This window comes from Pangasianodon hypophthalmus, chromosome 21 (genome assembly GCF_027358585.1).
Source record: "Pangasianodon hypophthalmus isolate fPanHyp1 chromosome 21, fPanHyp1.pri, whole genome shotgun sequence".
Lineage (NCBI taxonomy): Eukaryota > Metazoa > Chordata > Actinopteri > Siluriformes > Pangasiidae > Pangasianodon > Pangasianodon hypophthalmus.
In genome coordinates this window covers 17,540,498-17,567,718 of record NC_069730.1, presented here as the reverse complement: position 1 = coordinate 17,567,718, position 27,221 = coordinate 17,540,498, and the positions used below count along the sequence as shown (strand labels likewise).

The 27,221-nt window shown below is 38.7% G+C and overlaps 1 protein-coding gene across 1 annotated transcript; it reads right to left on the bottom strand.

Moving 5' to 3' along the window:
* si:ch211-106n13.3 (vWFA and Collagen domain-containing protein) lies at positions 1–27,221 on the bottom strand. The gene is made up of 31 exons (XM_053227759.1): positions 27,067–27,221; positions 26,765–26,906; positions 26,493–26,626; positions 25,688–26,251; positions 24,714–24,879; positions 24,364–24,589; positions 24,101–24,274; positions 23,500–23,577; positions 23,228–23,311; positions 23,033–23,086; positions 22,661–22,714; positions 22,395–22,448; positions 22,137–22,190; positions 21,253–21,300; positions 21,118–21,171; positions 20,444–20,497; positions 14,073–14,126; positions 12,301–12,345; positions 11,182–11,235; positions 9,895–9,948; positions 9,726–9,779; positions 7,961–8,032; positions 7,796–7,831; positions 6,387–6,431; positions 6,071–6,205; positions 5,000–5,007; positions 4,365–4,560; positions 3,359–3,413; positions 1,946–2,137; positions 1,684–1,761; positions 1–1,131 (listed from the first exon to the last, which is right to left on the bottom strand). Exons 3-31 carry the CDS (start codon positions 26,575–26,577, stop codon positions 941–943), a joined length of 3,018 nt encoding a protein of 1,005 aa, XP_053083734.1. The 5' UTR covers positions 26,578–26,626; positions 26,765–26,906; positions 27,067–27,221; the 3' UTR covers positions 1–940.

Below are 27,221 nucleotides of genomic sequence, written 5' to 3'. Positions count from 1 at the left end.
TTTCATCACTGTTACATATAAATGGTTTCAGTTCAAATGTAAACAACACAATGAGTATGGAAATGAAAACACATGAAAATCTAGTCAATTAGCAGACATTCTTAAAAAAACAAACTAAAATAATCATGGCTTCAATCTGACAAGAATATAAATAGAACGTGTTGCTGATGCAGTTTGAACTCGGGCTGAGCAAAAGAGGTGCTAAAACCATAAAAATGGAAGCAAGCTTTTGAGATAAATGTTCAAACATTCAAAAAATGTAGTAGTCCACACACACACACACACACACACACACAAAACATGGACGTGATCCATAACACAAAGAATGAGCTTTTTTTTTTTTTTAAACCAAGAGATATCCTGAGCAGTCTGAGATATCGGCCAACACTTTGATAACAAAATATTGTTACAGTCTAGCTGTTGGACTACTTCGCATCTAATACAGAGGTAGTATTTCAAAAGGCAGTGCAACACCTATGTCTATTTACAATAAAATGCAATTCACGAAAGCGAGCACCTCAATGTGGGTTTGAAACAAGTGCGGTTGCGTCCAGTTGACTCAATATGAAACTATCTTATCTTACTCAGAAATGGTTTGTTGTCCTAGTTTTGATTTCCAGATTAACTTTTCTCATTACTCTATTCTCATATATATTAAAAGGCTGCCACAAAGCAAACATCTGCATGCTGCTACATTACATGATCGTTATTCTAGCTTCCAACCAAAAGTAGTAGGTTTGACAAATAATCTCAAGTAAAAACTGCCACGTTCAAACTCTAAGCCCTCTATTTGGGCCTAATACAGAGGTTAATATCAAATAAATCCAAACGAAACACAAGCCAACACACACAAGTCACCTCAGACCGTTTGGCCTCTGTTTGGGCTCAGGAGCATGGAGGCCCTTAAAAGTCAATACGAAGTGTGGATCAAGGTAGTTTGCTAGAAGTCGGGCCCTTTGTTGAAGTGACCTTGCTGGCTGCCGTAACCCATGTAACAGGAGGATGGGTCACAAACACCGGCAGCTCCCGGAGGACCTCGTTTTCCAGGGATACCAGGTGAGCCAGGTTTCCCTGTAGACCCTGGGGGCCCTTGATATCCTTCACCATCCAGTCCACGAGGACCTTGCAAACCTGGAAGAAAAAAAAAATTTAGTTATGTAATAGGAAATTATATCACAGTTACAGTCAGTTATTAGCTAATAACTAATAGATGTTAATTTAATTTTAATAACATGTAGCAAGCTAGTTAATAAATGTCTCCTAACAAAAAGGTCACAGCATCAATGATTATATTAGTTAGTTTTTCTTTATTAAACAACATGTTTTTAAAAAAAAAAATACATTATTATTAGTCTTAGATTATGGGGTGCGTCCCAGTGTATGAGCTGTTACTATAGAAAAAATAACGTATTAGAATGAGCACATTAATATTAACCTGTCGATCATGTTACAGCCGGAACTACTGTCCGAAGAAAAACAAACAAGTTTAAAATGTAGCAAGTTGTTGGTCAAAGTTTCAACGATGAGCTGTGGTGCTCGCTCTTTATATCACATGTAAAAGACATTACTTGAGGTGTAATTTGTGCATGTGAATTAATAAAAAGCTGTTGTGTGAGATTCAGAACAGCATTGAGGTTTGTCGCTTCACTGTCAAGCATGGATGAAGCATGAGCGGGACAATACCTGGTGGGCCAGGTGGACCTGGGAGCCCATTGCGACTCTCTCCTTTGGCACCTTTCATGCCCATTGGTCCAATTTCACCTGTAGAGTGCACATAAAATGAACACTAGACACTAACAACTGAAATATGCAAAGAGTTTCTGTTTCATTTCTGAAGACTGAAAGTACATGAATAGTAACAGTTCCTCTCATCTTAAATCATCAACATGTCAACCGTTTCAGAAAGAAAAATAAAAAACCTGTTGCCATAATTGTCCTGTCTTACCTTTCGGGCCCACTGGCCCCATCGCCCCTGGTTGTCCTGGGTATCCCTGAGCTCCAGGTCTGCCAGGATAGCCTTGAGTTCCAGTTGGGCCTTGGGGTCCAGGGGGGCCTGGATCACCTGGGGGTCCCTTAATGGTCTCACACTGTTGGCAGCGTCTGGAGGACATCGCCTGAAGGAGCTGTGGCAGTTGATCTGTTGAGAAAATTAAGTTTTGTTACTTGGATAGAAGTGAAGCTTTTGGCTAATAAATTAAGTGTCATTGCCAGCAGGGATTTTCAAGCAGCAGCTCCTTACAACCTTCATCACGACTGACAGTTAGTGTACATGGTACGTAAATAATCGTAAACAGTACATAAGGCTAATCGTAAAAAGAAGACAAACGTGTTGTTATTTAAGTAAGTTCAAGTTTAAAAGTTAACTTTTGCGTTTTTTTGTATCAATACTTCTGACACAAGTTTAATTCCATATATTAACTTCAAGAAAGAGAAAAAAGCTAATTGCTATTAATAGCTGCTATACTGTAAGTGATAATGGGAACTATCTTGTTCTGCGGATGTTCCGCAACATTAAATGTAACTATAAACGGTTAAAAAGCATGACGTGTTCTTTAATAAATTAAAGAATTGTAAGCATTGGCAAATTGCTGTGGTATAAGAGTATAAGAGTATAAGGGTATAAGAGTAAGAATACTCCAGGATATGCTGTTATAGAAAAATAAATCAGCTTCATGACGTCAACAGTAACTCCGTTTTGCATCGGCCCACATAGATTATTTACAGCAAGCGTTACACCTTAAAAAGTTAATAATAGCTTTGAGATGATAACTTCCCAAACTTTGCAGTGATTTGTGGTTTTTCAGATTTGCATTTCTAAATAAAGGTTTCTCAGAAGCAACCCGAATCTGTGACTTTTCCATACTTTTATTTACATATAAAATTTGTCCTTGAGATGACACAAGAATTCTTGCTGAATTATAACATATATGGAAAATACCATAATGTGCTGAAACATATGGATTGGGCAACTGTGTCTGTTAAACAGACTTATGGTTTTCCTCTAAAATAGAGAATTGAAAGTAAAGTTGCTTCTTCCACAGCTACAGATGTTTCCAGCTTGTTGCTAACTGACAGCGCCGGTCTTTCCAACGCAAACCAATATGCTGATGTGCACAATCACACAAGTACACAGTGACGCAGACACCTGACCGCGACATAGGGTCAGTTACATGCTGTTAGGACAGGACTGACGACAGGTTGAGTTTCTGTGTGGGCAGATGTTGTGTGTTGTGTGTTGTAACAGGAACACACAGTGAGTCACAGTCACTTGAACACATTGACCATTAGAGCTTAGAGTCTTGAAATCTGTTTCAAGATTATATCTTTTAATGAGCACTTACTCTGCAAGAACACTTACCCTGCAACACTGATGCACAAATCTTCATCAAGTGATCTTCTGAAGGCGTCTTCCCCTGAAACACAGATCAGTGGCAAGGCATTTACGATCAGGAGCAAATCCCTTTGGATAATATAAAAGAAATTATGAAGAAAAGAATTTAGACCAAGACATTTAGTGTTGATATTCATCATTCATTCATTCATTCATTCATCTTCAGTAACCGTTTCATTCTAGTCAGGGTTGTGGCAAATCCGGATCCTATCCCAGAATGGGCGTGAAGCAGGAAGACACATTGGCTGGGACTCCTGTCCATCGCAGGACACCATGCACACACACAATCATGCACTCTTTCACACCTAGTGGCAATTTGGGGTTTAAGGAACCAGAGAACCCAGAGGAAATCCATACAGGCATGTGGGAAACATGCACAGTAACTCTGTACAGACAATAAACCAAGATCAGGATCAAACCGAGGAACCTGGAGCTGTGAAGCTGCAACACTACCTGCTGTCACCAATCGATATCAATAGAAAAATCAAAATCATATCTGTCAGGTATGGACAAATTTATATTTATTAGTTAGCCTACTGGGCACGTGAAAAAGCTCCAATGTTCTGCCTAGTCCCATGTTTTGGAAACTAAAGAATATATGAATCTGGGAGAAGACAACTGTGTAGCCATAGTCCTAGGCGACCTACCTTTCATTTTTAACTTCTTGCAATTCTTTTGCTTTGTAGATGAATTGTAAAATAAGAAGCAAATTTCTCTTTTTGCATTCAAAAATGATTAGGGAGTGCAAACTTTTGCACTCAGCTGTGCTGCAGCAATATGATGTTTCCTCAGCAAGGCTGGGTATCACTTTTTTATATAAAAACAAAACTAGGCTTATTTTAAAAATAACATTCACCTAGGATGATTAACCAGAACATTCTTGGACATGATTTAGTGCTCACTGACTTGTTGCCCTTTGTCTGTTCTTCCTCAGGAGTGTGTAATCCAGGAGTGTGTTTTGAGCAACACTTACCGGTTTTCCTGGGGAACCTGGGATACCTGGTTGCCCTGGCAACCCATCGTTTCCTGGAAATCCTCGCGGTCCTCCTGGTCCCATCAGACCAATTTCTCCCTTTTTCCCATCAGCCCCTCTGATTCCCGGATCTCCAGCTACACCTCGCTGAGACAGAGAGAGACAAGAGGAGAGAGATAAACCACAGTCTAACAAGCTTTACAATAATTGTACATGTATGTGCGAATAAAATGGATGAAACAAACTCACTTAGATTCAGACTGTTTAAATAACCTAAAGTAATTCTTGAAAAATTTCCACAATTTGGTTACCAGCCAGTTCCCACCCACAAGCCAGCTCTCCCCATCATAAAACAGCTACCAAACAGGGAGGGTGAAGGCTAACACACGCTTCCTCCTAGACACATGAAGCTAGCCAACTGCATGTTTTCGAACTGCTGCTCCTGCTGCCTCACAGGGCAGTGTAACACACTCGGAAAGCATTATCCGCCCTCTTCTGTATACATCAACTCACAGACCACCCATGATTGACTAGTGTCGCTGTGATTGACATCCAGAGAGCATGGCCAATTTTGCTATGGACTAAGGCATATCCTCGGGATTAAAATTTGTGATCTCCCGATGGTAGGGCCAAACCTTTTCTGCTGGAAAATGAATTAGTAAGTACTACACATAGAAGTACCTGGGACACCAGGAACAGCCATATTTTGTGTTCAGGCTATTCATTTTTTCCTAGTGGCCTAGTAGACAACAACATATGTTCAACAACCAGAAATAAACCCTTATAGACTTTCTCAAATGTTTTCATTTGGTATATAGCTATGTTTGAGCTTAATGCAATTCACAGTGATATGACAAACCTTGATGGTGTAATTACAGAGCTATAAAGCTATTCATTCGATCTGGTTGATGGTGGAATGCTTTTTGTTAGCATAAATAAGCATAGACAGATGAAAGACAGACACTGATGAAACTGATGAGTAAAATAAAGTTAGGCGCAAGGCCATTGCATTTGACTCTTCTGCTATATGTAACATTCACCTTGCTGATATAAATATTAAGGGAAAATAAAGACACTAGCCAGACTTGAGTAAAATATTTTACATGAGATGCGGAGGTCAGAGGATCGTGATCATAAACCCCTTCATTTCTCTTAATCTGTATTAACGCACTAATCTAGCTAACACAATTGCCATACTTTATTACTTTATGTTAGGTACCACTTTATAGCCTAGTCAGTTATGTTCTAGCCAACTTTAACATGGGACTGGGTGGCTTATTGGAATTTTTACTTTTTTTTGATTTGTCCATATGATAACATTCTGTACTTTTTCCCCTCTCATTTCACTATCTAATACCCTGGTGGTTGTGGGTTTACGTATTTGTGGCGTTAACCGAGATAAGAGTCTTGATTCTTGTTCTTGTTGTGCAATGTCTTAGGTTAGGAGATTTACAATTTCTTTTCAAAAGAATCTGATGCCTGCAAAGTGACCTGCAATTCCAGTGAAATCACTGACAAATGTTTTCTAACTGATGCCACCCCCTTTCTTATGAAACTAGTGGATTATCTTATCAAGAAAAAAGGCAAATCTCTGAGAAGGGATGTTCTAAGCGCGTCACAAAGGAAATATCTGGGTCCTGTGGTATGTTTATAATGAGTTAATTATTATGCATTTGGTAAACTTGCAAACTGCACCTTTAAATCACTATGCCAGAATAGTGCCAGGAACTGAAATACCTCCTAGTTTGTGAATAAGCAGGAAACACTGTTGTGAAAGTGTCTGACTGTACTTCAGTAATGAATACATACCTCTCTTTGCTCCCCCTGAGGCCTGGCTCACCCTGCAAAGGTCCAGGTATAGAAAGAAAACACACATTCATTCATTTGTTCTACATCTATGACATAACACACATTTTAAAATGGTTTTATAATTTAAGTTGCATCACATCCTGGTGAAAACTATTAATAATACTATTATAATGGGCTATTATTATTATCATGAGATTATTATATGTTACATACAGGTTTTCCAGGGAGCCCAGATGATCCCTCACTGCCTTTCTCTCCCTGGAAAGAGAAAAGCAAGAGAAAAGCATGTTAGTATAACTTTTTTCCCAGCACATTCTCAGGAAATTGTGTATGTTCATGTATGTCATTCCTCAACAGATTTCCTGGTGTACACAAGGACGGATCTATGTGTGTGTGTGTGTGTGTGTGTTTGTGTGCGCGCACATGTGTCTGCGCATTAGTGCATGTACTGTGGTTAAAAAGATGAGAACAAGTTTCCGTTTTATTGCTGGAAACATTTTGTTTCAGAGAAACTGTGACTCATGCCCTCTACTTTAGTAGCGCTGAAACAACGAAAAGCTGTTTTACATTTTTAGTCGATGTATTTTGATATATGTCTAATTTCTCTAGTAATTACTGAAAACTTTAAAATTACTGCAAAATAATCAGTGCTATAATAGAATAATGTACTATAAATGCACATATTCAGCTATTAGCAACAATCTGAAAAACGCACAAGACTCATTGTAGATTAGTCATACCATGGTGCTGTTGTATGCTCAATTCTGATTGGTCAGAAGGGGCTGATTAATTTTCTGTAACAGCAGCTCTGACAGTAGTTCCACATGCAAGGTTTATATTAATGCGCTCGCTCAAATATTATCATTTCTATAGTAACAGCTTACACAGGATATGTCTACGTCTATGGATAACTCCACATAAATGGATTAAACATGTTTAAATGTTGATATTGTGAAATTCTCTTTGAGGAGAGGTTTATTTAACGTTTCTAGAAGGAGTCTCAAGTGTCAGAGCTGTAACTGTACATTTTTTCCGACACTGGAAAGTCTTCAGGACGGACTTTGAGCTTTCTGGTTTCTCTGTAACATGACAAGCTTTTTTTGTTTTTTTTTTTGTCTTATTAACCTCAAGTGAAAAAGTAGAAGTGAGGCTGGTAAAAGGGAACAACAGTTTATAGCTGCTATAATATAACTAATAACTTGTTTCTTGGATACACAATATTACACATAGCTGTAAATGGTTAAAAAGTACAACACGTCATTCTGTAATTAATAAAAATGTCATTGTTGGCATATTGTTGTGTTAATAAAAAAATAAAACATTTTAAAAAGAACTTTGCGGTGGGTAACAGTAGCTTCACATCACTCCACCCTGTTTTCATATAATAGCAGTGTTTTATTTCTTACATAAATGTATTGGGTTGTACATAGCAACCTCCACCTTTTGTCTCCTGTTTTCTGTTTCCATCTCTGTCTGTCTCTCAGCGCAGCACAAAGAGCTGACGAAGCTCAGCACACTACGTTCACACCTTCCACCGCACAGAGACTAAACAGTCTCTATACTAACACACACTGCAGGAAAATAAATGTAACAGTCCATCACCCGCCACTGAGCTACAATACCTGACTTCCTTTCGGACCAGGCTCTCCTGATTCCCCCTGCAAAAGTAAGTGGTGCACACAATTAGGGACTGTGAACATGACATTTTAGCGCTGAATTAATCTCAGAATGAACACTGATTGAAAACTGCATCTATGGGATTTGGCAGCATTACAAAAGAGTCGCACCTTATGGCCTTTTAAACCTGGTAGACCCATGATGCCTTGAGGCCCTGGAACTCCAGGTTCGCCCTGTGATCCCTGTGACACACACACACACACACACACACACACAAAATGAGGCATTCACACAAATTCACAGAAAATTCCATGGACTAAATATGTAAAGAAAACGTGCCATAAAAGGGTGTAACTGGCAACACACAGAAAAGTGTGAATGGTGTTTCTTCTCTGTCTTTCTTGTCTAAAGAAAAAATGTTATATTTTATTTGCCCCTCGCAACCTAGAAGCTGTTTTAGAGACCAACATAAAAGCATGCCTGATACAGCTTCATCTGAAAATGGAAGTTGGCTGATTTTAGAGAATGTCATAATTCCTCAGAAAAAAGCACATCTTCATAGAAAAAAACGAAATGCAGATATAGATCTATCAGCTCTTATATTTTCAGAGCCTAGATTAAAACTTTCCACTAACACTTTTAACACTTACTAAGTTTTTTTTTTTTTTTTTAAATGGTAAACCCTGTGTAAAACTGTCCTCCTCCCTGCATCCTTCCTTAGATACTGATCTGGACATTTATTATATTTATACACTGAGTTTTCTATCAAATGGCATCTGGTAGAAATGTCACCACTCCAACTCACAGATCTGTTGCGGATACAGATTTACACACAAGGCACCTTGCATGCATCAGGACTCTGACATGTTCCTATGGGGTCTGTGTACACATACTGAGGATGTGGTTATGTTGAAGAGGTGAGGAAATGGTTGCTTTTAACCTTTAAAACATGGCAAAACGCACTGCACAGGGAGATCTTTTAAAAGATAAAACAAAACATTTGATAACATTTGTGAAATCTGAGGTTATAATATGAATCGATAATATTGAGCACATAATATTTAGTTACATTATCAAGCATTAATTAAGCTCTTATATTGGTAAGCTGGGTAGGTAACTGACTCTTGGAGCCCATTTTGTCTTGTCTTAGTTTTGAACACGAATCTCAGTCAAGACATAGACACTTATACTCCAAGACTAAAAATTTTAGTACATTTTCAACACAAATTGAATTTTTTTTATTCGTATTTTAATGCAAATCAGCTTTCCCACTCGTCTAGCTCGTCCTGTGGCTGCTTTTTCACTACACTCAGCTCAGTGCAGCAATTTCAGTGTCCTCGTACAGAATACAGGTTTTAATGCAAATCAGCTTTCCCACTCGTCTAGCTCGTCCCGTGGCTGCTTTTTCACTACACTCAGCTCAGTGCAGCAATTTCAGTGTCCTCGTACAGAATACAGGTTGGAATTGTAAAAGTCTTAGTCTCAACTGAGTTGGTCTTGATTACACCACACTTACTTGGTTCATATATAGTTTGATTTATAGTGTTTTGTTTTAATATTCGGAAACCCAGTGGAACTGTGCTGAGTCAGTCCCACTTTATATGGTTCGTACCTGGGTACTTAGACATAAATTACCGTATACATACTACTATAATGTAACTACTGACAATATTTGCAATCTAAACTGCTTCTCTTTCATTTGACGCCACCATCCATTCTTAAAGTTCTCACAATTCAACCCCTTTATGCAGGAAATAAAGATCTTTATTCAGCATTTTTATTTAAAATAAATAAAGGTTTTTATTTATCATCTCTACTCAATGACATTTTCTAAGCTCTGAGTAGCAGGATATTGTTTTCACACCTTTCATGAGGGAAAACCCAAATTTTCACACCTTTAGTGAGGGAAAACCCAGATTATGCTGAATAACTCACTTTAGTGCCAGGGGCACCTGAGACGCCGTCCTGCCCTCGAGGCCCTGAGTTCCCCTGAAAGAACAGTATCATTTATTGTCATTATACCAAAAATCTACTCACGCACATATATCAGTTTCACTGTATCACACACAGGCATTCATATTTCTTTTACATTACGATCAAGTACCTTTGGACCAACTGGACCTTCTAGACCGGGTGGTCCCACTGGGCCTGGGGGTCCCTGAAATGAAGTCACTGATTAGTTTTATTAAACCAATATACTTTTTGTCTTAGCTGTTCTATGAGTCTGATGTGTGTATGATCATTTTATAAAATGTAAATAAGTGATTGTAACTTGCTATGAAATGATTCAAAAGTTTGATTTAAATATCAAAATTACACCTAAATAGCAAAATATGTCTCAACACAAAACCCCACAGAATCACTGCATACATGACAAGAATTTTTTTCAATCTTTTAAAATGTTCCTTTAAAAGTACCTAAAGGTTTAATGTTAGCCAAAATAGTGCAAAAGCAACTATAAAAACAAGCTCCACTCTTTAGTAGCTAGCTAACATAAACTAGCTTGAGCAGCATCACTCTGGAAAGTTAGCAAAATTAAAACCACAAAGACAAAACAAAACAAAAAACAAACAAACAAAAAAAAAAAAAAAGAAAATTTAACCACTGGCTTAAGTCACATTAAGAAAGAAACAAAGTCAAATAATATTTCTCTGTTAAACTGGTCTTGTAAGTGTTAACAGTAACAACTTACAAAACATTAGCAAGCTAGCAAGTACCAAGATAGGCTGATTAGCTAACTACCTAGGACATTGCCACATTGACTGAACTATAGCTAGTGTAAAAGTGTTCAAACTTCATTTTAATTTATGTTTGTCACATTAGCTATTTTGCTCATTAAATGTTATATCAGTCTTTTTTTTTTTTTTTTTGAGTGTTACTCTCAAATGTGCCCATCTTTGACTCAGTTTAGAGCAAACTAAATAGATACACAAACAAATACACTGTGAAAGAAGTATAAATTTGACTCAGAACAGACATGTGACATCAACTACATCAGAAAGCACAACTTCTGAACTAATCCTAGGAAGTGAAACAAAGATGTTGGCAACAGAGGCCAAAAAAAAAAAAAAACCAACGACCTCTCTAAATGATTTTTAGTTTTGCTTTCTATGAAGTTCCCTACCAGGATAAAACACATATCCTCTCTCTTCATGTAGTCAACATCAGCCTAGAAGTCATAGTACCCCTGATCAGAACAAAGGAGTATGACATTATGAGCATTAGTTACAAGTTCAAGTGCTATACCTGAAGACTCCAGCAGGCGGCAAGAGTGTCCCATCAGGACTGCACTGTTTTGCATCAGCTCATGACATGAAGAACAAATTTTGTAGACCCTAATCTGCCCAGAAAAAGAACTTTTACTTGTTCTTTTTCTCTTTTTTATACATACCTGAGGTCCTTTTGTTCCCACTGAACCCGGTGACCCTGGCAAGCCTCGTTCACCCTATTACAGTTTCATGAAATGATAAATACTGCGTTCACAAATAGCAACACCACAGAATTGACATGGCCAACTTGTAGAAATAACATTGTTTCATGCAGATCAAGGTAATCACTGTTCCACTGTACTCAGAAATCAGATATTTCTGACTAGGTACTCTTAACTGTCCCATATACAGTAAATATATCCTTCGTCTGCATTTGTCCAAAAATATCCTCCACACTGTATTCCATTACACCACAGCAATGCTGAATTCTTGATCCTTATGATCTGAAGATGTTGATTAATTTTCTATAACAGCAGCTCTGACAATAACTCAGGCTGCAATCTTTATATTCCTTCTAATACATTATACATGATTTCTGTAATAACAACATACACAAGGATTTGTATAGTGAACATTCCACACAAATAGATTTTTTTTTAAATAAAAACAAGTGTAATCAATGATATGGCAAACTTTTCTGTAAAGCAAAGTTTATTTAGCATTTATGGAAGGTCTCCAGTGTCAGCACTTTGTAACAGTCAGAAGTAAAGCTGAAACATTTTGTTTTCAGACACAGGAAAGCCTTTGCTTTTTTCAGTTTCTCAGTAACTACATACTGTGGTTTTTTTTTTTTTTTTTTGGTCATATTAACGTAAGTGATACATTTGTTTTGCAGACGTTCCACAACATTAAATGTAACTTTAAATAGTTAAAAAAAAAAGTATGATTCTTAAATAAACAAAGCTTTGTTAGGATTGGCAAATTGCTGTTATTTTCTTATAATAGAACACAGTGTCATGTTTTATTCCTTACTTAAATCCTTTATCTGACCACCTAGATCATCAAAAGCACAGAAAATTTATAGTCCATCTCTAACTCAACACCTTTTGACCTTTTGCAATTTTCTAGTAATGTATAATGGAAACCAGAAATGCTGTTATAACAGGATGTCATAAAGAAAGACAAAAAAAAATATTATTTATAAAAAGAACGCTTAGTATATTTGTCTTTTCTTGATTTCCGAGTACAATGAAACACAAGTGTCATTGCTGGTGTTAAATATGATTATTACAAACGCTTACCTGAGGTCCAGCAGGCCCCATTTCACCCGGAAGTCCTCTCATGCCCTGAAAAAGGCATGTAAGCTTAAATTCTAGCAACATCTCATTAATAAGCGCAAATGCAGTTCATACTGAGTAATATTTAAACATATACTTAAAAAAACAGTGGGCAGCAGTAGATCTACTAGTGATCGGAAGGTTGTGAGTTCCTATCCCATCATTTGGCTGAGATCCAGTGGTGGATACTTATCTTTAATTACTCAGCTCTGTGCTGTGATGGGCTTCTGCCTCACTTCCAAATCGTTTTTGAAAAAGTGTCTCCCAAATGAATAAATTGTAGGATACAAAAATGCTCCTCAGTAATGGGCTTCTTATGTCTAGTTTTCTGGGTGCTCAGTTTCCCACAGCCGCTTGTTATTTGTCTTCTGGCAAATGGACTTCTCCCTCGTTAGAGCAGTAATTACACCCAAGGGAGAGTTGATTAAAGATTGGAGGAGAGAGAAAACCGGCACAGTCATTTAGCTGTTCAGGTTGTGTGCCTTTCAAAAGCTCCCCCACCCAAACGGCCTCAGGAACACCAAGATGCTAAAGATTTCGTTTTCAAATGAACCGGCTCGGTTTGTCATAAACAGGAAGTGCTACCCGGGTGAGTTATCGAGTGAATGAGCGCCACACTTTTCAGCAATCAAGCAGAACGTTCCCTCATCCAGCCTTTTCCATAAATTACCAGTGGATCAAAATGAGAATGGTGTGCAAGTCTTTTATTAGAGAAATAAGGAGCATCTAGAGGGACTTGATGACCTGAAGTAGGGCACATTCACATTCTGGAAATATGCCCCTGCACCTGAAGTCTTTTTCCTTAGCATAAATGTTCCAGAACATCCAGAGGTTCACCGCAAGCAGACCCGAGGGTCTGCATTAACCGCTGGATTAATCACGAAGTCTCAAAATAGTGCTCGGGCATGTGACATCAAACAGGCATCTATCTACCTAAAAGATTCCATAGATCCTGCTTCCCACAAGGAAGCCACAAGAAAAATCTTCAGGCAGCCAAAACGTCTCCGCAAGAACCGCCTGCCAAGGTGAATAAACGTCAAATCTTAGCTGAGAGTATTTAAAGCTTTAAATTTATAGCAAAACCCTCCTTGCCAAAAACCTTCACTGCTGGTAGGAAGCATGAGAGCATATGTCTGCTGAGAAGTGACGCCACACCAAGAACCAACACTAAGCTCGTCCATTTCATTGTGCATTAAGAGCCCCTAACCTCTAAGACACATCACTGGTGACTTTAGGCTTCTTCGGCTTTATCCACCACCTGTTTGGCTTACGTCATGAGCCACGCTGCAGTCTGTTTCGAATTCATCTTTTGTAGTTGTGTGGTATCTACAGAAGCTAATGAGACGTGATTGGTCGTTTGTTACAGATTGGAATGGGGTCCGATCTCATTTCCAGTGTGCCCACAAAGTTGCTGCTCTACTCCACAACTCAGCAGTGTATTCTGGGAGAGCGTAATCACTGTGGTCATGTTGTTATTTAGACTGGAATCATGTCAAAGAGGGGGCTTTACTAAATCAAACGACTCTAATTTAAATTTAAAGCTGAAATGGGAAATGGTTCCATGTGTATGGAAAAGCAATGAAAACTGTAGGACAGGAAAGCAAAAATAGAGAACAACAGTCCTGTGGTTGATGACCAATGATGGCAGTAACACCAGTGACGATGATGACATTGATCATTACCAGGAAATCATTAAAAAAAAAAAAAAGTTCATAAGATTCAGAAGGTTAACCTACCGGAATACCGTTCTGTCCATCGGTTCCAGGCTCCCCAGCATCCCCCTTTTCACCCTGTGACACAAACACATGGCCACACACTGCATCAGAGAAAACCTTCAACGTAATATCAAATGATTAAAGAATTCATTAATTGATCTATAGGAACAATGAAGTGACAACAATTTGCGCAAAAAAATCGATTTCAACATTTGAGGAGGAAGAAAAGCATTGCTTAAGTTGCCAAAAAAAAGAAGTTTTATAGTTGAGTCACTCTTCTGTACATTACTTAAGTAGTCGACTTACAGAAATATTGACATGGAAGAATGCAAACTATAGATTATGCTCTTTTTTTTTTGTTTGTTTAATCCAGCACACTATGTTTATTTTATGCAAAATGCACATGCACATCTCAGACCACTCCCACAGATAAACTTCTGTTAAAAAAAAAAACAAGACAGTGCACAAACAGTGCAAAACATTGCAAAAATAATTGTATTTAGCATTCCTGATAAAATAAAAATGTAAACATTTTTGTATTAAATGCATAAAGGAAGGAATAAATCACTTGGGGGCAAAAATAGGAAAATTATCAACTACAGGGTATAACGCAAGGCAAAGTGCAGGGCCATCACCACCCTTCCGTAAATGTTCCATAAATAATGATACATTTTTATTTATTAAATCATTTTTTAATTAATTAATTAATTAATTAATTTTGTAGGTTTATTAATTGTGCAGATTAATTGTTGTGGGGAGATTATATAAAAACCTGCATTAGCTAGCTCGATACAAAAGCCAACTTTAGCCAACAGAAGTCTGCTAATTTCACTGATAGCATCATGGATGGGAAGATAACCTGTTCTAATGATGACTATGATTATTATTTTCTTTTCATTGTATCATTGCTTACTCGATATCTATCCAAGATACAAATCTGCTTAAATTTTATTGAATGTTAACTTTTAATAAATTAATCAATCTTGAGTTTTTGATCTTTAGTAATGTGAATTCAATAAGACACAAATTGAATTGGTGCATTTAGGTCACATTAGCTGCATACCTGACACACTGTGTAATCATAAGACATATTTACACGTAAAATCTTGCTGACATATTAAGAGAGATCTTGCATTTCACATGTTATTTACTCACTTATAAAATCTCAGAAATTCTCTCTAGCACCTCTATGGTTAATATGTAAGTTTCAGATCACGTATCTGCATTTAGACACGGTACTACAGCATGCTAACCAGCCTTTGGCATCTAGGAACTAAACTACACTCCTGCTACAACCACACACACCACAAGCGACGTATGTCAGGTTTACCCATAAAGCAGTGCACAAAGAGTAGGCCCTCTATGAGGTTCACCACATGCACATGTGCAAAATCTTCATGCAACTTCTGCTAAACACACAAGCAACACACCCTGTCATTTACAAAATAAGAACCTGGTGGGGATTCGAGGCGAGGTTGTAATAGCTGTAAATATTGAGGAAGACAAGTGCTGGTTGTGGCTGGAGAGGTCTGACCACAGGGGAGTGTGAGAACTTGGCGGGATATGGCTTTGATGATGATGAAGATAGCACCTCCAAATGAGGTGCTCCCATTTCCTCTAAGTTACTACTGCAAAATCCAACAAGTTTACCGCAATCTAAATATTTACAATCTCATTCCTTCTTCAAATACTTCTTATCTTATCACAATGTTTTTCTCCCAAAAATGTTTGATTTGGCACGATAGTATGTCTATCAAAATTTTTTATGTTACTAATATAGCAGTTATCATAATCAACAAAGCAAAACCTTGGCCAGCGATTTATGTTCAAAAGTAACGTCAATAATTACGCAGGAAAAGTTCCTGGTATTCAGAGTCAGGCTGCGCGCCCGCTTAAGTCATTTTCTGAGCTCTGCATTCCGATTATTAAAAAGACCTGCATGTAGTTGGAATTGCCTGAAATTGAGTGAAACCACCTTCTTTAAAGACAAGCACTTGACTTTAAAGCTGAAAAAAAGTGTGGTTAAAGATACAGATTTTATTTTGTTTTCTTTGTTGTTCAGTCTAATGCAATGTAATATGTGCAATGCAATATATAATTCCCCCCCAAAATAAACCAACATTCAGAAACCAGGTGGGAAAAAATAAATACACCCCTGCTGCTTCCACAATCACTAAGAGAGTGATTAGCAGCCAGATGTTACTATGTTACTGATGTTACTATGTTACTATAAATAGCACTTGATGCAGCATATCATATTATTTTAGATTTTGCCAACAGTTTCTCATGCTCACTTTAAGTTACTTCATAACTTTATCCATGAAAACATGGGTCTTTGAGATAAGCAGCGTCTCTGATTACGATGCTGTTTCCTGTGTGCAAAGAAAAAAAACTTACCAGCCTTTAACAGTACTTTTAATTAATTAATAGTGTTATGTTTATGTGTTTAATACTGCCCTCGAATGGCATTCCATAATTTGAATGTATTTACGGCCCAAAACATAAATTTCAGGGTGAAATACTGTGTATAATTAGCATAATAACCTACTGAGGGCACTTTTGCAATAATATATAGCTAATATTATAATGCACAAACTTTGGCAACTTGCTAGTTAGTCCACACTCAGTATTGGTTTCAAATATGCATATCTTTGAGCAACATGAGGATGATGAAGATTTTTTAAAATCACCAGATGAGGCCACTTCACAACACCAGACTGTCACTTTTCCAGCCTAATGGAAGACCTGGTCCTGATGTGTGTATCCTGATATAGATTTCACTGAGCTATATAAAGCTTTTAAACACTTTAAGATTAACCCATATATAATTAGAGCTTAAACCTGGAAAGCTGGAAAATACACTACATTTTTACATGCTATAAATGAAAGCAAAAATGTCGCTCTAGAAATTACATGCGCGAGTATAGCACGCACGTGTCCTAATTGGAAAGCGAGTAGGAACTTTGAGGCAGCCTGTTATTAACATCTGAAATATGCTACGCCCATGACAGCCAGACACAGAGATATCTATAAGATTCGCCATTTCGCTCACTTTTCCCTGAGTGCCAAATTACAAGCCACATTCACGCTGAAACCTTGGGGGAGGCTTCAGGGGGACCCTCCTTTCCAACGAGACGCCGGTCTGTGGTCATATATATCGCTTATGTTCAAAAATAGCATCTGTATTCCTGGCTCCATGTGTGTGCAATGTGTCAGAGTGGCATGTGAGGGACGAACATGTACACACCGAGCTACCTGGGAAAAATGAATTCTGTCACATTTACATTTACTGTACGTGCAAAATCAGCAACAAAAATGTTTACCACAATCTAATTATTTACAATCACGTTTCTTCACAAGACTTCTTATTTTATCAGTGTGTTTGGTTTTATTTGGCACTACCACAGTTAGAATGGTATGTCCATCATACCTCTACTTTTACTACCATTTTTATGCAGTTTGCATAATCAACGAAGTAAAACCTCGGTCAGTGAATTAAGTTCAAACGTTACATAACTAATCATGCAGGAAAAGTTCCTGGTATTCAGAATAGGGTTGCGCACCTGCTTGAGTCGCTTTCTCTATTCAGCTTATTAAGATGGAGCACTCAGCAGAGCTACAAACACCAATCACAAATATGGCATGCTAACTACAAATAATAATAGTGAATGATAATAACAGTGTTATGGTAACTGCAAGGGAAAAGTAGAACTGTGTAGCCATAGCTGTATCACACACACGTTGGAGCTACTGTTATACTGTAGTTGCTGATTTATTAGGTATCAGGTGCTAACAGGAACTAAGTTGTTGTTCCTGGATGTTCCACAACAAACAGATAAAAAGTATCATTCATAAAAAATAAATTAAAAATTGTTAATAATTATTGGCCGCTTGTATATGACACTGATATGATAAAACACTGTAATCAGTTTTGTGGTGGTAACAGCAAGTTCACAGCACCCTGTTGTTGATTATTTTCCTATAACAGCATGCCTCAGTATTTAGCTAGTACTTTTCCATTCATGAACGGGCTACAGGCAGTAATCGTGAACTTAGAAAAGTGGCACCTGATTTGAGTGCATATACAGTGTAGTACAATGTGTACCTAATAAAATGGCAGCTTGTTGATGGACATCTCCGCTCTAGACAGTGCTACCAAACACCCTTTCATTGCTGTGAAAACAGCAAGCGTGTGCAACCTTAAGCCTTTGATAGTCAGAGACCTCACACAAAGCATACGGTACTCAAACACAACGTGGAATAATTGCACCCTGTTCCACTCGTTGCCTCTAAAATCATTTCCACGCACAGACTCCAGAGCACCAATTATGCAGCTTTTTTACGAGACTGCATCTTAGCTGCAGTCTTGTGAGTGTTCCATGAAGAATTTTTACACAAGGAAATCCTGTTGCATTTTGCATTTTGGAATGTACTGTTTAACACGATGAAGGGTATGGAATTTTACAAACACAGGAGCAAGCTTCTGAGAACAGGGCGGTTGGTTTTACTGGCCTCGAGCATATTCTCCCGAACCCTGTGATTACAGAGCTGTTTCAGCGACGACCGTGCCAGCTGGGCCCCGGCAAACCCAGCCCGGGTCGAGCATCTTTTATCCACTGTGCCACATCAAACCGTACCACGGTTAGCTAATCACCCACTACAGCCTGCAACATGGTGATGGGAAGCCAGAAGCAGAGATGTGGTGGGGTTTCTGATCTAGGAGTAGAAGGCAAAATGGGAAGGTGCATGGAGAGGGTGGAGAAACAGCCACATGAGACTGATGTGGACAGAAGACAAGATCAGCCTACTGATCCTCACATCTCTTTCCATTCACCAGTAGTGTATTGTTTACTCAAGTGTCTTTAAATGGTTTCGCCAGGCTGACATAAACCAGTCATTTAGACAGGTCTGGGATTTTAAAAAAAGGTTTTTGGACACCCTGTATTAACAATTTTGGTTGAAGAAACAGGCTCAAGTTAAATACTGTAGAGATAGAAAATCGAAGACTTGAATAATCTTCTTTACACGAAATGCTGACCTTTTATTGTCATTGACATGATACAACACATATGTATCCAATTCCCTTAGTCTGTATTAACGCACTTAACTAGCTAACTAGCTACATTACGTTAGCTACCACTTTTTAGCCTAGTCAAAAAATCTGGATCACTTTAATGAGGCTCTTGCAGCCAAATATATTTGTATTACAGTTGATATTAGCATGATCTAATATCAACTGTACGACAAATCTCAGCTTACAGTACAAGTGTCTTTAATAAAGCACTTATTCAGAGTACCATCATGTGGATGAACGTGAGAGTGGATGATGAAGAAGTCCATAAATACAAAGATTTGTGGATTTCAGTTTTAACATTTTTTTCTCCTTATTTCATTGCCAGTAGTGGTTAAACTGTAAAGCATGTGTTCAACTTTGACTGGCAGCTCAAAACATTTCTGAATAGGAAGGCCAGCTTCAAATGTGCTGCTAAAAATATTCAGCTGAGGATAAAGACTAAGCTTTCCTCTCTACTATGCAGGATTTTTAAATTTAGTGAAACAGGTCATTTGCGTCAAGGAAAAAAAGGAAAAAAGGTCACATCTTCTAAACAGACCCATATCAAATTATCAAAAAAATCATTAACCATTAAGCTTTGGCGTGCAATTTAATAAAATCCATTTACTAGTAAGTCTGCACGACTTAATGGTGCAGTAAATGGAAGGATCTTAATTTTCACTACGCACGCAGGGCGAGCAGGAGTTCTCCTCGACACAGATGCTGCGACAGATGCAGGGAGATGAAAATAGAATTGGGTGAAAGACGCCACATGTGCAACTTAAATACGGCCATTCACGTCCAGCTCGTTATAATCTCAAAACACCCGCCTACTCCAATGGTCACTCTTAGTTGAGGCACTTATTTTTACTCAAAACAAGCATAACTAAAAAAATCTTTAGAGGTTAAAGTCTTTTTTGGGCTTCAGCAAATGAACAGCCGGCCCTCTGTCAATGTTCTGAACACAGAACTGTGTCATCTACCTAGCATACTCTAGGAATTGGATGTTCTTTGTTTACATGACTAACAGCAATATATCTGCGTCCTGTTGTCGAACAGCTCAAGAATGTCCGAGAGGACGAGGAAAAAGAGCAACCGCAAATATGCATCAAGAGCCTAAAATAAATATGTATAGTCTTTCCTAAGAGAGCTACTCATGTGACATTCTGTAACAACATGAAGCTCATTATGTCAGAAGATCTGTTGCTTGTTTGTAATACAAAATCTAGACATTCTAGTGCAGTGAGGATAGGTGTGTGTAGTGGTGGTGTAGTGAGACTAGCAATCACGGTGAAGAAAACAAGCTATTTGCATCCTGTGATTAGAGATATTACTGTACCTTCAGTCCAACTTGTCCTGGAAGTCCATCATTTCCAGGTATCCCAGGCTCCCCCTACACAGAAAACATAGTTTATTTAATGACAGTCTCCTTCTTGACCCATTGCAAATACATATTCTGCTTACAAGCATCTTTAACAACAGCACTATTATCTTATTAACATACCAGTGAACATTTAAAATAATCTGTGTAGAAAAATAAATTGTAATGTTGTAATGCCTAAGAATAATAAGGCTTAATAAAAATTTCAGGATCAATAAATATACATGATCATGTATAACAAAAATATGTTGCAATAATAAATATGAACAACCATAGTAGCCATGCAAAACTATAGTAGTCTTGGTAAAACTATAGGTAAACCATAGTAGCCATGGTACAACCATAGGTAAACCATATTAAACATGTTAAAACCATTGTTAACCCATAGTAGTCTTGGTAAAACCAAAGATAAACCATAGTAGCTATGGTAAAAACATAGTTAGACCATTGTAGTCATGGTAAAAACTACAGTTAAACCAAAGTTACCATGGTAAAACAATAGTTAAACTATATAAGCCAAGGGGAAAAGGGCAAATAGCCAAATGACAATATATACTGTATAACCAACACCAGTCACCCAAAAGGAGTTAACCTTTTAAAAATCTGATTTTTCAGTTCAGACAATGACTCACCGGTGGTCCAGGGTTCCCTGGGGGTCCTACTTCCCCTTGCTGGAATTGGATTCCCTGTGGGTTAACACACTCAGATCAGTGAGGGTGGAATAACATTGGAACTGTTTGTCCATGATGTGATATATACAATCTTACCTTGCTTGCTTCTACTCCATAATCATTCCATTTTGAGAGTCCAGGGCCCTAAAGAAAGATAAAAATCACTGTTTGTAAATTGATATATATGTTAAGTAGCAATCAATATCATATTTTAAGTTCCTCTGACATATAATGGTGCAGGAAAATGGAAATGGAATGCAAATACACAATACACAGGCCACTGAAGTGGATTAAGTTGAAAGAATACTGTTGCTAGGCAACTGGGAAATATGGACTCAGATCATAAGCTAGCTAATGATTTATATAGCTAGCACGGAAGCTATTAAGTTTTATAAGGACACTGTGAAGGCATATTATCAGCATTTCCCTCAGATGTGCTGGTAAATGACTTCTTACAGCTAAAATTACACTGTAATTACACTCAACAACTCAACAACCTCAACACTGAATTTCTCTGGTTTCCTGCATATTGAGAAATTTCAGCATTGTGTCACAACTTGTGAAATCAGATCTTCTGATGTTGTGAATCCCACAAAAGACTCGTGAGGCCAGAATAATGTTTATTAAAGGTTTCAACCAGTGTTTTTGTCAGCTAATGTTAAAAAAGTCTCAGTCAAGTAAAGGTCTACTAACTTTGATACTCAAAAGTGAGCTCAGCTCAGTCATTTAGTTATATCAGTTAGCAAATCTCATACTTTAGCTGCATACCTTTTGTGATTTTTGCTTGGAATGACAGTTGACTTTGTTTATGAGCTTGCTAATTACTGACGTGAGAGATTTTACTTGGTTTTATTTCTTGTTTGTATAATGCTAATGCAAAAAGAAAAACCCCACATGAACAATATAGTATACCAAAATTTGCTCTGGAAATCTTTATACATATAGAATCAGAAGTTTTTTTTTTTTTTTTTGAGCCTTACTGTTGGTCCTGGAGGGCCCGGCTGTCCTGGTAGCCCTTGGATTCCCATATCACCCTATGGAAAGAGGTATACATCATAATCACTGATATGCATGCACATATTGATAAATTATTTAATATTCATAAAGGGTGTGTTCTAAATCTGTTGGCTATAAATCGACATGTCTGTTCTGAATATAGGTACACTGCTAAATAAAAGCTGTAACATGGCTAATGTGGGCAGCTTAGGCTAACTTTAAAAAATGATTATATGACTTACTTTGGCACCAGCCAATCCTCTCTCCCCTTTTTGTCCTGGTTGACCTGCTTCACCCTGGAAATGGAAGGAAGATTAAAGCATTAAAGGGAAAAAGGTAAAAATGAAGGCTCACTATAAACAAAAGCTAACAGACAACACAGTATTTTATTATATCTACAGTACACCTACTTGCTTTCAAATATCATAATCAGTGTTAGCTGATTTTTTGGGGCCTTTTTAGGCCTCGATTATCAAATGAATTGTCTTTTTTAGATTACATCACTCACTTTCTCACCGTCTCTTCCAGGCTGGCCAGGTGGACCCCTTTCTCCCTGCTTTCCCTTAACACAGAGAGACCATATGATACAGATCCAAACTTTAATTTAGCTTTATTTAGATTGATTCGCCACCTCTTACTAAACTATCCATTTCACGGATAAACATATAATGGAAACCTACATAACAATCATGCATCTTGACAATCATGAAGTCGGCTATGGATATGTGTGGTAATGGCTTATGCACTTCAATTTTGTTGTTTGGAATTGCAAAGCCCGAGCGAAAGGAATGACTCGTGCATGGCAGTGACTGATACTGATGTTCACCTTAGTGACTTGCTCAAAAAAGACTGAAACATGTGACATAAATGAGCCACTCACGGGTTTTCCGTCTGGGCCAGGAGGTCCCTCTCGACCCTTCTCTCCCCTGAAGCCCTGTGTTTAGGGCAGATGGAGTTCAAATCAGATCAGATTTTCTAAACTATACAATGATCAAGACAACATCTACATCCTTACATGAACTATGATTTTATTAATCTATCCATTCAGCTGTCCACCCATTAGTTAATGACTCACCATGGGTCCAGGTAGGCCTGCAGGGCCAGGTTTACCACTGGGGCAATCACAGCCCTCCACAGGACGAGAACGATCAGTAGGACACTATAAAAGTGGTGACGTGGATTAAAAAACAACAACCAAATCTCAAAAACACTCCTTATAAAATTCATATATATGTAGACTAAAGACTCACCCTGTCATCCTCCTGTCCAAAGACATAAGGAGAAGTTAGAAAACGAAGGAAACTGTAGGGGCCAAACGCTGTAGGTAAACAGTGAGCATGCTCTTACCACAGAGTAGATCTCACACGCTGTCTCTCTCTCGCTCTGCAGAGGGTCACAGTACAGCCGAAGCTTCTGCAAGACGATCTAAACAGGAGACATGGACACGGCAAGCTTAGCTTAAAGGCTAATGGAGCTAACGATCAATGAAAGCAGGGCATCAAGTATGAGCTTATACTGATTGACTTGGTTTCCTTTTTAGCAGTATTTTTTTTTAAAGCAGGGGATCTGATCTCCTGTCCTAGGTACCACCTGACCAGCATCAGCTAATTATTAAGTCTTTAAGCAGTAAGAAAAACATCCCCCAGGGCACAAGGTCCCTAGGACTGGAGTTGAGAACCCCTTGTTTAAACTTATATGTTTAAATTATTTATTAGGAAATACCCAAATGAATGTGGAGAAAAAAAAATCAGCCGACTGACGATTGCTAAAAATGAGTAAGTTACAGTAGCCAAATAGCTGCCATTGGAATACATAGCTGCCTTATGACTTTAAGTCCATTTGGTCCAGCGCCATTTGTATAAACAATTGGGTCAGTGTATAGAGGTTTGTGGTTTTCTAAGGCTGCTATTGAATTTCAAATAAATAAAATATTCATGGAACCACGTACTGGCACAGTAGTTTCTATGTTGACTTTTTTGGCCACTTGTGTCCTCCCGTTGATGTAGATGGGGACACCTTCGTCCAAGAGCTGCTCCTCCACATATGCATCATCTACAAAACAGGTGACACGTTTGGGCCTCACCAACAACTTCAGCTGGTGCCAGTCTGTGTCAAAGAGCCTCTTCAGTAGATAGAACACAAGAGTGAGTTGAGTTGCGTACCAGGTCACATAAAACGGGTGCACAGATGTTTTTGTGAAATCTAACAGACCTTAATGCCGCGGTCATTAAATATGACAGTCTGCTCTTTCTTCATTGTGCTGGTACTGGTAAAGGTGACTGACTTGTCTAGGCCATTCAAAGTCACTGCGACTTGCCTGACACCTTCTTCAGACAGCACCCTCCAGAGGTCAAACTTCATGCGGTGGACTGGGTTCTTCACCCGCAGTGTGGCCACAAACACATATGAAGGAGGCAGGCCTTCTGGAAAGATCTCTCTGTGAAATAATCAGATGCATCAACTATGAAGGTCAAAATCAATTTGAGTCAACATGGCTAAGTAGATGAATCTGTATTAACCATACGTAGACAGTTCTACAAGTCGAGTATGGTGGGTGTTACCTGGTGCTGCGAGTAAGGTTCAAGCGAGGGTTGAGGAGGTAAGCACCTTCTGATACAAGAGATCCCTGGACCTTTTTAGCCACTACCTCAATCCCCATCATACTCATCAGGTCAAAGCCCTTCTGCCCATTGATAGTACCAGGGATTCTCACAGGACACACCGACTCTGGGAATGAGACCAATGAGATTAGTTACTTCACAGTTCTCTGGTAGCTTAAAAGAAGAAGGATGTATATTTCTCACATATACATTACAGTACAGTTAAATTCATTTCTATCGCAGGAAGTTGCGGATCAGAGCACAGTAGATGGTGTTAAGGGCCTAACAGGGGCAGTTTTTCAACACTGGAGATTGCTCTCCTGACAATATTTGCAGTAACTCAGAGCCTTAACCACTGAGCCATCACTGCCCCTTTATTTGGTCCAACTAATCACCTAAAATATATATCACCTAAAACAGGTTTTCAATCCAGTTCATGAGGACTCCTAGTCAGACCAGATTTTTGTTCCATTCAAATTCTTAATCAGAGAATCAAAAGACTGAAAGCCCTTGAATTCCTGGTTCAGGTGCATGAGGAGCTAGAACAAAACACAAAATCTGGGCTGGAAGACTTGCCAGAATCATGAATTGAAAACCCCTGACCTAAAAAAAAAGGGGTTAAAATACTATAATTTGAAATGAATTAACTTCACTGTGCTGTTAAAGCTATTAAGGTAATTGTTGCACTGCATGAAGATATGTGTCAACATAAGAGGACACAAAATAAAAATCATTCATCATCAGTCTTTCATCATCCTCTCTATCCAAACACACATCCCTAAACAGTGTTTGAGGAGGGTACCATCATTTCCAAATCATCTGCAACAGCTCATCCTCACGATTAGATGGTGTCGGGCCTCAGTAACACTTGAAGCCAGAAACAACCCAACTCTTGGTTGTCTCTTTCATAAATGACCCAGTGGAGCTTGACTCACCCTCACAGAGTTTCTGCTCCATCACCTCCCTTATATTCCCAATGGAGGTGTAGTCTTCTACATGCAGCACATAAGTGGAAGAAGGCTTGTTGGCCATGGACATCAGTTCAGCGTTGGTGATCTCATCTCCCACGCCCACAGCAAACAGAGCAATGTTCTGTGCTTTGGCCTCCATCGCTGGATCCACCACATCATCTTGTGACCGGCCATCCGTCAGAACCACAGCAATGCGGTTCCTGGTGGTCTTTGTGGTGTGGTTTAGCGCAGAGAACACATGGTCTGTGGCGAACTTAATGGCACGGCCTGTCTGGGTTTTGCCACCAAGGTAGGAGATTGCAGCAATGTCCCTCAGAAGGGTCTGAGTGTCCTGGTGCTTCCCAAGAGGGATCTCCAGGCGTGGCGTATCGCTGTATTGGACCACAGCCACCTGAGTGTGTCGGGAGCTCACATCAAAGCCGCTGGTGATGTTGATGAGCCAGCGCTTGGCTGTGTTGAAGTCCGCAATCCCAAGACTTGACGAGCCATCAATGATGTACACCAAGTCATTGGATGTGGTGCTACAACCTGCAAGTCCAGGAAAACCTTTGTCCACAGGTGTATATGTACAGTGCAATAGGTTTCCAAAGAAGATCAGGGCAAATCAAGCAAAGCAGACTCTCAAGTCACATATAAATAGAATTAAATAAAGAACTTAATTTCAACAAGAAAACATAGCAGTGACATTGCTAAAGTAGTTGGTCAAGGTCGGTAAGATCTTGGTAATTACAAGAAAGTGTAGCAAAAGAAAAGCTTTATAGTAACAAACCAGCTTGACGGTCCTCCTGATCATGTCCTTTGGTGTGGGTCAGGAATAGACAGACAATTAGCGATCCCAAATAACATTTCCTCATTATAGGTCAGTGTGGCATCAAAACTGGGTCTGGCAAAAGGGAAGAATTCCTGTATGTAAAAGGATAGACGTGAACACAAGTCATGGACTGGTATTACCTCCAAAGATCAGTCTGTAAAACCATGTAAAAATGAAACGATCTATTCATCATCATCAATGTCAAAATGGAAATTGAGATGAATCCCTACATTAAAAAAGGTAATGCAGATGTAAAGCGGTATCTTACGGAGCCCCAGACAGACAGTCCCTAATTTTGCTCTCTCCAGGCTCTCAATACACCTGCACCAGGTAGTCTGTGTTCTTGCTTGCTTGGTTTAGGTATGCTAGAAGCTGGGAGAGAACAAAAGTATGGCCTCTTTGAAGTGTTTGCATTTTACTTCCTTTATTGCTAACCCATCACTACTCTTGCACCTTTGAGAAACTTTCACTGAGAAGCAGCTGCACGTTTTCTGAGATAAATTAAGCTTAGTAGTAGACACACATTACTCACCTCTTGTTAGGACTCCAAAATCACTGCAACTTCCAAGAACAGTAACTAAAAAATTTGACCAGCTGTGCTCATGATGAACACAAGTCACTGTGCAGACGTGCAGTGGGATGGAAGGAGGGATGCAGGAGAGTGTTTATAGTTACACGGACAGTGAC

What these genes read in the sequence shown, in the direction of transcription:
- si:ch211-106n13.3 (XM_053227759.1), bottom strand. Translation starts at nt 26,577, where the DNA reads ATGAGGAAATGTTATTTGGGATCGCTAATTGTCTGTCTATTCCTGACC. An exon ending in CGTGTGAGATCTACTCTGTG is followed by an intron (nt 23,312 to 23,499) that starts GTAAGAGCATGC and finishes CCACTTTTATAG; the next exon opens with TGTCCTACTGATCGTTCTCG. An exon ending in GGGGCCAGTGGGCCCGAAAG is followed by an intron (nt 1,762 to 1,945) that starts GTAAGACAGGAC and finishes TGCACTCTACAG; the next exon opens with GTGAAATTGGACCAATGGGC.